The 13,609-nt window shown below is 56.3% G+C and overlaps 2 protein-coding genes across 3 annotated transcripts in view; both read right to left on the bottom strand.

Annotated features, from left to right (window-relative positions):
• The window catches only part of Sned1 (sushi, nidogen and EGF like domains 1), a 49,133-nt gene extending 43,471 nt beyond the window's left edge, over window positions 1-5,662 (bottom strand). Inside the window, 1 exon segment of the mRNA XM_023722277.1 lies at window positions 5,416-5,662. Coding sequence (XP_023578045.1) covers window positions 5,416-5,628 — 213 coding nt within the window. The 5' untranslated portion in view covers window positions 5,629-5,662.
• A 2,317-nt stretch (window positions 5,663-7,979) lies between these two features.
• Crocc2 (ciliary rootlet coiled-coil, rootletin family member 2) overlaps window positions 7,980-13,609 on the bottom strand; it is a 48,672-nt gene continuing 43,042 nt past the window's right edge. Inside the window, exons 29-30 of one of the 2 annotated variants that reach the window (XM_023722201.1) lie at window positions 10,612-10,689; window positions 9,829-9,910 (exon numbers count right to left, since the gene is read on the bottom strand). In XM_023722201.1, coding sequence (XP_023577969.1) covers window positions 10,654-10,689 — 36 coding nt within the window. In that variant the 3' untranslated portion in view covers window positions 9,829-9,910; window positions 10,612-10,653. Of the gene's footprint in view, window positions 9,911-10,611; window positions 10,690-13,609 lie in introns of both variants that reach the window. The other variant, XM_023722200.1, reaches the window with a different exon arrangement.

The raw sequence follows: 13,609 nt of genomic DNA, 5'->3' as shown, positions 1-13,609 counted from the left end.
AGCCCGACTTTATTTTATTTTAAAGTCAACAGAATCCACCTAAAATAACAATAAAAGTAGAGCACAGTGTATGCACAGACCAGTAACATGGCTTTTATTTTTTTTTTTTTTTTTTTTCGGTACTGGGGATTGAACTCAGGACCTTGCACTTACCAGGCAAGTGCTTATTCTACTGAGCTATCTCCCTGGCCCCAACACGATTTTTATTAGCATAAGCCAGCACTATGCACAGTGCGTAAGTGCATGTGCCCCACTTTCATGAGATTGGCAATGTGGGAGTTTTGTGTACACCAATGCCACTACAAATACAAGAGCCATGTTGGCACTAGAAGCTGCGAGGGCACTAACGGCAGCAGGTGACAGGAGCTTCTCGGCTGAAGGATAAGCTTAAGGGACTAACATGCATGTGATGGGCTGTCAGCCAGAATGCTGTTACACAGAGCAGCGCATACTCACGCCTACATGCACCACCGGATAGCACACATGTGTGCAAGTGCGCTGGCTCTGTAATGGCCTGTCCAGTCCCGACACAACACAAAGCCACTGCGGGGTCCCCATCTGCAGCTCCCTGTCCTATAGGAGGCTCTCATGCCATTGGGAGTTCCATGCCATTGGGAGTTCCAGAATGACACCCCTGTTCACACCACTGTGAAAACACGGCTGCACTTGGAGTGGAATATGCTTACCAGTCTTTTAAATTTGCTTTTCAGGTATACAGTCAAACATTGCATTAAAAATTACTTGCTAAAATTAGAGGACAATAATTATAAGCTATTAGAAATACTAAAAATATGCTCAGAACTCAGTGGAATGTGGTGGTGCATGTCTATAATCCCAGGACTTGGGTGGTTGAGACAGAAGGATCACAAGTTTGAGGCTACCCTCGGCTACATAGTGAGTTTAAGGCCAGCTTGAATTACATAGCAAGATCCTGTTTCAAACCAAACCAAACTATGAACAGAATATAAAAGAAAACATCAAGTTGGGCATGGTGGCACATGCCTGTAATCCCAGCACTTGAGAGGCTAAGGCAGGAGGGATGAGGCCAGCCTGGGCTCCGAGGTGAGACCTTATCTCAAAAAACAAAAAGAAAGAAAAAGAAAAGAAAACATCAATACAAGAAGGAAAGAAACAAAATATGCAGAGAAGAAAAGATCTAAAGGGCTTCTATAAGAAATAAAAATTGACATGAAAATAAAGTGAAATGAAATAAAAAGGTCAGACACAGCAGAAGAAAAACTATGTAAACTTGAAGACATAATTATAGGAACAACCAAAATGAAGGACCAAAGAAAAAGAGCAAAGTTTCAGTGTGCTCAGGATGGCTGTACACAGTTTGATGCACAAATAACTGGAGTCTTCCAATGAAAGGGACAAAGGACTGGAGAAAAATATCGTAGGTGGCTGAGAATTTTTCCAAGTTTCATGAAAACACGTCACGCAAAAGGAACAAAGCCAACGACATCAGAGCTACAAATGACAAAGAGCTACAAATCACAGGTCTTAATGAACCCCAAAGAGAAGAAATTTAAAAACTACAACTAAAATACTCCTGCTGAATTACAGCAATAAAATCTTGGAAGTGATATGAGAAAAAGACATGTCACACAGAAGGAACAAAGCCAACGACATCAGACACCAGCAACCGTGCAGTAGCAGACTCACAAGCTGGAAATGAAAGCAGAAACTAAGCTCCTCCAACCACGCAGCCACCTGGAATTCCACGCAGACACAGCCTTCAAAGCTGAGTGTATAGAAAGAAATTTTCAGGGAAGATAACTTCTGCCTGGCAGGTCTGGGCAGTGGGAAACACTGCAGGAAGCCTTCCACACAAAGAAAATGACATGGAAATGTGGGTCTACGCAGGATGGAGAGAGATCGAGAATGGCAACCATGTGGGTAAATATAAAAGTCATTGGTTTTGGTTTGGTTTGGTTATTTGAGACAGATCTCAAAACAGAGCCCAGGCTGGTCTCAACCCTGCCATCCTCCTGCCTCAGCTTCCCGAGTGCTGTGAGTGCAGGTGTGGACCACCATGCCAGACTCTAGGCTTTCTAGTTTTTAAATCTCTTTAAGTGATAAATGTTTACAGCCAAAATACTGTGTTGTCAATTTTATAATATGCGTAATATTTACACAACAATATGAAGGCCAGAGGGGGACAACACTTGCTCTATTGTGGGGCTCTTATTTGAAGGAAAAGAATATTTGAAGGTAGATAATGTCCACTTATTATGCTCTCCAGACAAGAAAACGAAGTTCGCCCAAGCAGGTCAGAGCCAGAGTGCAGCCCAGAGGCAGAAAGGAGCAGGGAGGCATTTGTAGCCTCAGTTGCCTCATCTGTGTCCAGCAGCCTCAACTCCTGCCCCATTCCACTTTCCTGAGTCCTGCTCCCCATGTGACTATGCCTGCGACATATGTGTAGCCATTGCTGTCACCACTGTCCGGCCAGCAGCTCTGTCCTGTGGAAAGTCTGTTCTGACCCACAATAACAAACTGGCCTGTGTATGCAGATCTGGGAGTGGACTCAGGAGAGGAAGGTATTGCCACTCTGCAGAGATGGCCAACTGAGGTGGGCGGAAGAACCCACAGAGGTCACCTGAGCAATGACACCAGGGAAGGCAGGGCTGGGCCTGATTCAGGATTGGGGTCAGTGCAGGCTGCGTAGCCAGGCAGGGGCTCCCAGAGGGCACGGCTGCCAGACAGAGCTCGAGTCAAGAGGTCACACTGATGGCAAGTTGCCCGGGGGCTCTGTAGGAACACAGCCCAACCCTGACCCAGACCTTCCTGCTCCCATTCAGGGTGCCTCAATTCTTGGACTGACCCCAAAGTTTTCCAAATGATAAGGAGGGCGAAGCATTTCTAAGAAGCTGTCAGTGATTGTCGCAGTGGATGAGAGACCACCCAGAGGCACAGGTTGGACAGGTGACTGCGGGGCCCAGCTGTCCTCTCTGCCCCCAGCAAGAGGCTGTGCTCCCCAGGCCACAGCTGGGCTCTTGGCACCAAGTAACCGTGCTCTTCTATGTGGTCTCAAGAAGCCCTGAGGGGAAGGGCTACATCTGGAATGGCCTCCCTCCCCTGCTACACTGCTCGGAGAAGAACACTGCACTTCCACAGGCTCATAGGTCTGGAGGCGCCGTGCACGCAGCTGCCACCTGTGCACAATGCTGGCAGGTGACGGCTGTGCCCCGTCCAGCAGCATGACCCTTGCCAGGGCCCAGAGCTATAGCGATCAAACATCCTCTTGGCAATTTCAGACCCGCATGACATGCCAGGCATAGTCACTGTGACACGAGAGAGAATGGGGGTCCTCTTCTGGACAGAGCCACTGTGTGTACGGTGGGCACTCTGGGTGCTCCCCAGCCCCCAGAAATACTGGTCTCACTTAGGGCACATCTAGCTTCTGTTTTGACAGGACAGTGCAGGGACAAGACCTCTTTCAGCCCTTCCCTCAGGCACCAAGCCTGCTGGTCCAAGTCACAGGCTTGGGACAGAGAGCAACAGAGGCCATGTCTGAGGCCCTTGTGGGGTGCCAGGGAGATGGCTCAGTAGAATAAGTGCTTCCCTGAGGCCCTTGTGCCCTGGGCCGAAGGTGCTGGGCTGGACGCCGTCCACACTGCACCTCGTTGGCCATGTGGCCCTGCATGAGAGACAAGGCAGGGATGTGTAGGTTTCTTCACTCCAGAGGAAACACCTACCTATCAGGCTTTCCTTCCACACCCCGCACGCCTGGCGCTGGCCTTGGCCAGAGTGCTCGTGGCCCTGTGAAGCCAGATGCCCTGGGTGCGGCTCACTGAAGAATTCCGTTTCTTTCCTACTGAGCAAACAGAAAGGTGGCGAGCATGCTGCAGTGTCCACATCGGCAAGTGTTTCCCTAACACTATCACTGTTTCAGGAAAAAGTTCTTGTGGAGATATGTGCTAGCAGCCAGGAAGCTCATTTCTGATGAAACCATTTATTTTGCGAGCAGATCTTTCCACTTAGAACAGCATCTCCCTGTGTGCAGTGACACCAAGGAGGAATTTGGCAAGGGTAGCTGTTTTTGGTGTGGCTGTTAAGAGGATCAACTGTTTTAATAATATTTTCACCTGTGATTTGAGTGGGAAGGTTGAGCCTGGCTCAAATGCATAAGGAACACATCGACAGAGATCAGTCACGGTGGTGTCCACAGGGCTTTCCCATTCCTAAGGTATGTGCCTCTTCTGGCCGGGCCAGCTCTGAGCGGGCTCTGCCTGTGCACCTCAGACTTCCAGAAGTCACCCTGTCGCTCTGGACAGTCCTGGCCCAAGGGGACTTTCAGGAAAGGATCTGCCCACACAGGTTCAGTGTCACATTACCAGACCATGCCCTGACCTGGGGGAGGCCTGCCTGAGAGGTATGGGGAGGTCAGGTAGGGCGTCATGTGGGGACAGGGTGAATATTGCTGGCCCCTGTGAGTGTGCGGGGAGTTGAAGGCTGTGTCTGTGGACACAGTGAAGCACAGTGACAACCATGTAGAAGATGTGGCTGGGGGTGATGAGGTTGGTGGTGAGACTGCAAGTCAGTGCACATGGAGAAGGTGATCTTTTAGGTGGGGGTCGGTGGCAGTACTGACGGTGGAGGTGGGGCATGCTACCGCTGGGACTTGGTACAGCAGATGACAAGGTGGGGCTGGTGATGGTGTTGGACCTGGCACAGGTGGTGGCTGGGGCCGCGGTGTTGAGGTAACTGCAGGCCTGGCTGGCCCATGTTTCTAGACAGGACCAGCATTCAGGTCCCCCCAGTGGCTCTGACCCCATGCCACCTCAGGAGGCCCATGAGTGGTGGTCAGAGTTGCCCCTGTAGTACACATACAGATCTGGCACTCAGGCCTTGTCCTTCTGCCCCAGGTATTCCTCTCCGAGTCCTGTTCCGTGTCTAAGGCTGAGCAGCCGGCACAGGGCAGGGCCTGCCACACTGCCAGAGCCCTGGTCTGCAAAACAGCAGGATGCCACCGCGGGTGTGTGTGTGTGTGTGTGTGTGTGTGTGTGTGTATGTGTGTGTGTGTGCTGGGCGCGCTGTGGGGGTTGGGGATCGGGCCGCAGCCTCCTTCACTGGGCCTCAGTGCCATCTGGGTACTTGCAAGTGGCCAAAGGAGGAGCCCAAACCAAGTGCCCACTTGGGAAACTCAGAGCGAGGCCGTGTGTCTTGTGCCACCTCGCTTCTGCAAAGACTCCAGCACACCACCCGAGTCCCCACGAGGGCCGGACGTGGCGGGCGAGGAGGCGGCAGCGCCGAGGTGTCCGGCCGCGCCCTGCCCCACCACGCCTCTGCCGCGGTCTGCCTGGCGCGGGAACGCTGTCCTTATTCCACCCCTGCCTCTGCAGGGTGCCAAGTCGCCGCGGGAGTCGGGGCGGGCAGCGGCCGGGCGGCCCATTCCCACGACCCGATACTCACGTAGAGGCCGGAGTGCTCAGCACCGAAGAAAGGGAAGGGCACGGAGAGAGGCTGCAGCCCCGAGCCGCCGTCGTCCTGCTTCGGGGTCACGGCGTCGCCGCGCGCCGTGCCAAACGGGTAGAAGTCGGCCAGTGACACCGCGCCGAGAGCCCCTTGCGCCCCGAGCCCCAGCGCCACGGCCAGCAGCAGCGTCCAGGCGGCGCAGGGCCGCATCGTGAGCGCGCTCCGCGCAGTCCGCGGGCGCAGGTGGCTGCGCCGTCCAGGCTCTGCCGAGGCGTCAGGCAGCGGCGCCTTTAAATACACTCGCGGGCGGGGGCGGGGGCGGCGGGGCGGGGCATGCAAATAAGCTTCCCTTAAAGTGCCAGGCCTGGCGCCCAGGCCCCAGCCGGGACCCACGCGACCTGAGCGCTCCGCTGGGCCTGGGTCCCCACTAGCAGCCTGCCTAGGGCCGGCCCAGAAGAGGTCGCTGGGTCTGTGGCACAGTTTATCCAGATCTCGGATCCTAGATACCTACCTCCCTGCGGGGGTCCTGGGGCTTCAAAGAATCATGCAGTCTCAGCCTGCGCAAGCTGTGCAACCAGGAGGGGGGACATTTCAGGGGAGGTCTCCTCCCAGGTGCAGCAGAAACGCCAGTGCTCCACCCCAGGTGGAGCAGACCCTCCTTGTGGGAGATGGTCACTCAGACCCTGGAACTCATAAATTCTGCAAGCCTGCTTGGGAGGAGGGGGCCCTAGCCCCTTCAGCGTCCCCACCGGTGGTGTCCCAACTGGCACCTGGGGTATAGCTCTGAGTGTCTGTCTTCTACCAGGCCTGCCTGGTTCCCGAGTTGCTGGGCTCTGGACTTCTGCGCCTCAGGCTCCACCATCTAGTCTGCTCTCAGATCCCAGTGCTGGGCTTGACTTGAGCCCTGAAGACAAGAGTGCATCCCTCAAGGCAGGGGGAGAAGCCACACAGTGACAGCAGCTGCCACCAAGGTGGTAGTTTCCTGTTTAGCTTGCTTTTCTGTAATTTCTATGGTGTCTCCAATGTGCCCATGCAAGGAACATTAAACATGACTGCTAAGGGGCAGTGCAGGGCCCTCTGGGAGAGCCAGGCTGGGGCTTCCTGGAGGGCTGCCCTACAGTCCCAGGTGCAAGCTGCGGTATCAGAGGTGGGCACAGGATTGGAGGAGGCTCCCTACTGACCACCCCTGCACCAGCATGATCCTCAGAGCAAGATCCTATGCCCAGGTGTGGCTTGTCTGCCCGGCACCCCTTGGCACACCCACCCTGTTTTGCAGAAGGATAAACTCAGGCTTGAGAGGTAAAGGCCCCCCGGCCAGGTACACAGTGGGCTCCATAGGTGCACATTGTGTGGTGGGCCAGGACAGACATCAGGCTGGCCCCCCAAAGCTATCCCTCAAATGGTGGTGTGAGAGCTCCCTCCAGTCGTGGACCCCAGAGTGACCCACTGACTTGCATCTGGCCCTATTGCCCACCACAGCCTTCCCCTGTGCAGATCTCCAGCCGGGCCTGGGAGACTAGGGGTTAACACAAGCCCCAGCACTGCTGGGCATCACATTTCATTAAAAGAAAACACACATGCAGCACACACATGCGCGCCCGCACACGCACACACACACACACACACACACACACACACACACAGAACTCCACAGGCAAAAGGGAGAAAAAAATGTTTTTCTCAGGTGCTAAAAATATGATCAGGAAATACTTTTCAGCAATGTGCTGTTCTAGGTCCCCCTGTGGACTCAAGGGCGTCTTTGTCTCTGACACAGAAAATCCACATTTATCAAAACTCAAATGGCTTTATCAAAGGGGCTCATGTACTGTGGCAGGAAACTCGAGCCTTCCCCATGGGCTGTGACACCTTAATTTAGAGCCTTAATTTGTGTGTAGTGTAGATAGGGAGCCTCAGAGCCTTGGGCACCTGGAAGGAGAGGAGAGGACCAGGGGTGTTGGTGGAGCTCAGGACCCCAGCACAGCTGGTCCCATCACGTGGGTGCAGCCGGAAGCTGGGCCCCAGTCAGGCTCCCATTCCAGGATGAGAGAAGCCAGGACAGGGGAAGAGGGCATAGGTCCTCCTATGGGGTTGTGGGAGGCAGGCAGGGGGACTGCTCAGCCTGACCTGGCTCCTCACCATATGCATGTGCAGCCCCACGCCCACCACCACACAGGAGTTCAGAGTTTGCTTTGGGGCACAGCAGGCCCAAGGGTCCAGGCGCTGGAGCTGCAGGCACCTCCGCCATCTCCTGAGCACTGGGTCAGTCCCCTGGAAGAGCTGCACATGGGGCCAGTGTTGCCAGGCTCACAGGCGTCCCAGGTCCTCCTGCAGGGACAATTCCCTTTGTTCTCTCCTTCCTTCCCTGTCCCCAAGGACAAAGTTGTGCTTCAGAGGCATCTCTGATGATACAGAGAAAACTCTATGACCTTATGTCATGTAAAGATCAGTTCATTTTATTTTTTTATGTATTTTAGTACAGGGTCTACAGGGTCTCATTACACAGATCGGACTCGTAGTGATCCTCCTGTTTTCAGCTTCCCAAACGCTGGGATTATAGGTGTGTGCCACCACATCCAGTCTGTAAAAATCATTTTTAAAAGTTGTGTTCCAGGAAGTACACAAGCTGTGACCTCAACTGTCCTATGTATGAGCATGTTAGACAAAGAGGAGAAGTCCTGAGGCCTGGGACCTTTGGCACAGCCACTTGGGGTCCACCTCAGTGTCAGGGGTGGTTATGATCTTTATGTTCTGATTCTCTGTGATTTAGTACTTTTTTGATACCAATCTTGAGCTGTGTAAGGATGGAGACATTGAGCATGGACCACGTCGGGGGGCGGGCAGCCTCTGAAGACTTGACTTGGAGCCATGGAGGCCCTCAAGGCCAACTGAGAAGCTGTGCACCGGCCAAGGCACAAACCCATGTGAAAATCCAATGTCCATGAGGCACCGGGGGCTGCCCTCTCCAGGCCCGAGGCCTGAGGCCCGAGGGCCCTATCCCAGACCCACAGGCCCCTGGAGAGGCTGCCTGAGCAGTCTCACTGCAACACCCCTCAGAGCTGGACCATGCTTTCTCCAGAGTTCTGGGAGCAGGTCGCTGTGGAGCTGTCCTGGCACTGGGCACGGCCATGGAAGGCAGCCAGCCCCCTGCTCCCTGGCCTCCCAGAAGGCACTGCTGTCCTCCAGGTGTGTGTGGGGACACATCCAGGCCCTGTGAGCCACATACTGCATTTCACAGGCACTGGTAGAGCTGTGCTCGCCTTTGATGGCTTGCAGCTGCCTGTACCTGGCCACTCTGGGTGGGCACAAGCCGCAGGGTGCCCTGCTACCACTAATACCTGTGCCTGGAGCTTCCCCTTGGACCTGGGCTGAGCTTTAGGTCCTCTTACTCTGCTGTTGAGGAGCAGGTATTGTGGTCAGACCATGAGGTCTCTCTGCCCACCTGCCCGCACTGGCTTTGAGATTTGTCATACTCTAACTCCATTAGTAAGCTCAGGTAAATCCAAGGGCTGACCAGACAGGATAGCCTCTGACAGCACGGGCACAGCTCACAGTGGCTGGCATGGGTTGGTGCCCAGTGCTGGGGCAGGTCCAGGTGCAGATGGGGCTTTTGCAGCCTGGTCCTGCTTTTAATATGAAAGCCACAAAGGAGAAGCTGCACCCCTTTGTGCAACTCTGTGGGGAGCCAGGGAAAGCGCTGGCGGATGGCTGCAGCAGGCCACATGGAAGCCACAGCCCCTGAGGCGACTGGGCCCAGGTTCCCATGGGAATTTTCCCAGCTTCTCCAGGCCGGGAACGCGGGAGCCTCTGGAACAACTTCGGATTTCACACTCCAGTGCTGCTTATGGCCAGTGAGTCACGAGGACTCGAAGCTGAGTCATTTCCAGCCACCTGCCACTGTGACAGGCCCCAGTTCCTGGACGCGGGAGGTTCCACAATCTCTGGACAGGGGCTGTGGTGGTTGGCCTTGCGGGACATTGTGTTTTTGGCTCTGGTTGGTGGAAATGTTTCCCACGTGCTTCCCGGTGTTTACAGAGAGAGACTGGGAATGCAGCCTGTGGCCAAGGAAGCTGGCCTGGCAGGGCCCAGCCACCAGGGTCTGGCAAGAATGGCACGTCCAAAGCGGAAACGAGAGCCAGGCCAGGGGTGGCTGAGGAGGCGCCCACAACCCACTGCCCGAGCCAGGAAGGGTGCTGGAGCGCAGGTACTGGCAGCCAGGCCATCCAGCCGACAGCATAGCTCCCACGGTGGGGACTTTGCAGTCTGCAGAACCAGAATGCCTCAGCTGATGGGCGGTGGGTGCTGGCCAGGGTGCCTGTGCCCTCTCCTGCAGTTGGCCCGCTCTGCAGCACCGCGGAGCTTTCCCAGCCTGAGGAGCCAAGTTGCCTAGCATCTGCTGCAGCACTCACTGTCTGGCCTGGGAGGCCTGGTGAACGTGGGCACACCGGTGCTGTGGCTGCACTTCCTGGGCTAGCTGCTCCTTTAGCCTGGTTACCTGGCGACAGCCAAGAGCCTCATCAGGTGGGGTGGTGGGGGTGTGGCCAGGATCCTGCACAGGGTATGGGGGCTGTGTGCTGGGAGGGCAGGAAGGGGGCCTGTGTGGGAGGGAAGCAGCCATAGGGCATGCAGGGCCTTCCCTACCTGTGCCACCCAGGGTATCCTGGCCAGAGGCTGCTGCCCACCTGCAGTGGACAAATCCTCTATGCAGACCATGAGACACAGTGACAGGGAAGTAGCTTGGGGATGGTGACAGGGCTGACCCTGGGCCGCCTATGGTCTCAGTGCCCTTGTCTGTAAAGCAGGGTTCTGAACACAGGGCTCTGAGGTCTGGCAGCTCCAAGCCCCTGGCATGGCATGGCAGGCATGTTTTGCATGTGCATGTGTGTGGCACATGCTGTCCCATGCCCAAGGCCCTGTGTGCACCCTTACAAGCTGACCACGCCCACTTATGTGACTGAGGACAGGTGTTGCCCCAGGGCTCCCTATGCAAGCACCCAGCTCTTCTTACAGCCTCCTTCTGGCCACACCATTCTATAGACGGGATAATGCCAGAGGGTATGGCGAGCTGTCCTGGAATGCCTGCCTCTCTCCTAGTGTGGGACAGACACAGTCCCAGGTGGGCAGCAGACAGGTGCTTAGGGCATGACCACCTTGTGCTGTGCCTGGCCTCCCTCCGCTGTCTGTGCCCCAATGTACCTGCTCCTCCAGCTCCTTCTTCTGACGCTGGTGGGTCTGCTCTCAGGATGCCAGATCCTGTGTGGCCTGTGGCTGGGCCTGCAGCAAACACATAGGCCCCTTATTGCCCTCTGCAGTGGGGAGGCTGCCCAGGGACCCTCTCTATCCTTGGGCACTGTTTCCTTCCTGGTCCTGCTGGATGCTACTGGGCTCCTGGCCTGGCCTGCCACAGGCAGCAGAGATGGATAGCAGAGATGCACTCAGCAGACAGCCTGGGTCAGAACCTCGGCCAGAAACAAGCCACAGCCTTGGGAGTCTGTTCAGGAGCATCCACTTTCCCACTGGCCCTGCTGAGCTCCCTCAAGTCTTGAAGTGACACTTGCCTGGTCCCTCTCGCAGGCTCTTGTCTAGATGGACTTGGTAATACAAGGAGAAATGAAAGCCTCTGAGCATCACATCAGTCCTGGTCTGGGGAAACCCTACCAGTCTGTGTACCCCACAGGCTTTCCTCTTCCCCCTTCTGCAAAGCCAGGCTGTTCATGGGGCCCCTGCAAGTCTCACATAGCCATCAAGACTGCAGTGTCTCAGGAAGGGTTCCACTGGATCCCTGATTCTCTGGCTTGTGTGCAGATGACCCAGAAGAGGAGTTCTGCCTGCATCCCGGTGGTCCCAGGCATCCTGTTGTGCCACCTTACGAGCTCACCAGGCCCTGGTGGGCACTAAGTCCTGCTCACTGCTGTGCAGTGCCCTTCCTGCTTCCACTTGCTGTGGCCAGGAACATTCACCTAGCAGGGGCAGGCCTCCTGGGAGGCCTCCCTCAGGAGTGGGGGGACCTGCGCTCCCACCTGGGTGCCTGGGTCAGGGGATGTGGTGGGTTTCCATCAGCAAAGTTATGGGGTCAGTGGCCCAAGTTTTACAAAATTAAGGACTGCTTTCTCCAAGACCAGAAAAACAAAGAGTTCCCTTCCACTGGAAAAGGAGCCTGTTTCTTTAAAAATCCAGTTACACTCTTGGAAGTGCATGTTATAAAGAGAAGAGAAAAGTGAAATCCAAAATAAATAAATGGCCACATCCGGGTTTTCCCTCCTGAGACACCAATAAAGGGTTTATGGGCTGTGGGCCCCATACAGCTGACCTCCTGGAACTCATTAGCTGTTCCTGCCCTCCCCCCCTGGGCCCCAGGGACCTGGGTTGGGCGCAGTGCCCACAGCTGGCTCTGCTTCCCCGGGCAGTGACATCGAAGGTGGGGTGGACACGCAGCCCTCCCACCCCTGCAGAGCACTGCTCCCCAGACCCACATCTGGGCCAGGCCTGCCCCTCAGGACAGCAGCAGGACCCTGGTCTTGGGGCCCCCTGGTTGTTCCTCTTTTGTGGTAAGGCAGGTGGCCCTTAGGGGACAGCTGGCTGGTGGCTTGCGTGACTGTCCTGGTCAGCTGGCCTCCATCCCTAGGCGGGTGGGGTTGAGGCAGCAGGGAAGCCACAAGGAGGATCCCCTTGAACAGCTTGCATGGTGCTGCCCCCTCCCCTGCTGTGCAGAGAGCCCTGATGGTTAGGTGCTGGCTGCTGGGCTCCAACCACATGTCCCTCCTTCCTGTCTCCTGTGCCTGCACTGTATGCCATCCTCTGGAGTCCCTGCCCTGCTCTGGGGGTGTGTCCTGTGGGGGGTGGGAGATCTCAGAGCCCAGTGGCCCAAGCACCTTCAGGGGGCCACTGCCCAGAAGGACACAGAGTGGGGGCCTGTGTGGGACCCTGTGGGGCAAAGCCATGAGGTCTGCTGGGGCAGGTCCTGTGGAAAGCACCCATCTCTCTTATAGTGTATGGCTCCAGGAGACCCCCACATCACAGAGGTGCTCACAGCAGGGCAACAGCAGCCTCGGGACTCCTCAGACACCCTCCAGCCTCCGTTTCCCTGCTGCCGGCTGGAATTTGATGCTGGGGGGGTCAGGTGCTCACAGGTCTGGCATCTGCCCAGACCCTTGATCCTGAGCACAGTCTCACTGCCTCTTGGGGGCGGCGTGGCTGCCCCACCTGCCTACTGCCCTCACCTCCAGGTGGAGCTCCCCCAGGCCCAGGGCAGGGCATCCATTTGTCCCTTGGAGAGGAGACACAGGCTGCCTGGAGATGTGGGGGACATGGGCTTCCGAGTCTAGCTAGGGGTTGCTGCGGTGGGATTTTTGGGCGGCAAATAGCCATAAAGGACAGGGTTGCCAGGCTGAGGAGCTGATCTGCACAGCTGGGGGATGGCACACATCTGTCCTCTGTGCACTCTGGAAGGCTGAGGCGGGAGGATCCGAAGTTGGCATTCAGCCTGGACAACGTAAGGAGGCCTTGGATCAAAATTAAAAATAGGAAGGGCTGGGAATGCAAAGCAGTAAAAATAAATGAAATGACAGCCTGTGCCCTTAATGTGACAGGCATGTGGATCCCCCAGGAAGCTGGAGCTGGGCCACACTGACAGGAGCCCTGTCAGGTGGTGGGAGGCTGGGTGTGGGCAGTAGGTGGGCCGCAGGGTCTGTACGGTTGTCTCAGGAGGTACATGAGATACCAGGTGCTGCTGCTCTCAGCCCCTGGACCCTGAAGCTCTTGGTGTGGAGACCCCTCAGGGCTCTCTGCGCTCATAGAGCCCTGAGGCTCAGCCCGGACCCCTCTCCTCTCTACCTGTGTCCATGCTTCCCCCAGGTGTCCCTCCAGGTCTCAGGCCACCTACAGAGACTGGGAGGTAGGAGCAGATGTGGATGTGTGCTCAGTCCTGAGGCCCCAGAACTGCTGCTTGCCCAGGGGAACGGCTGCCAGGAGGGACCTGCAGGGAGCATGGGGCCGGAGGGTGCACCATCCCTAAGGTGCAGGAGAAGCAGCCCCAGAGGACAGCAGCAATCTTAGCAGTGGGCTGAGGGTGCTGGGGAGGAGTGAGAGGGGGCAAGGGGCCGAGGCGGCAGGGAGGCTGCTTGCAGAGAGCTGGGGCCTCGTGGGTGGCTGCAGCCTGCCCTGGCAGCACTGGCCTCCAAGCACCTCCCCCACT

The sequence above is a fragment of the Octodon degus genome, unplaced genomic scaffold (assembly GCF_000260255.1).
Source record: "Octodon degus isolate 3935 unplaced genomic scaffold, OctDeg1.0 scaffold00089, whole genome shotgun sequence".
NCBI lineage: Eukaryota > Metazoa > Chordata > Mammalia > Rodentia > Octodontidae > Octodon > Octodon degus.
The sequence above is the reverse complement of the archived record's forward strand: the minus strand, read 5'-3'. Positions and strand labels throughout refer to the sequence as shown.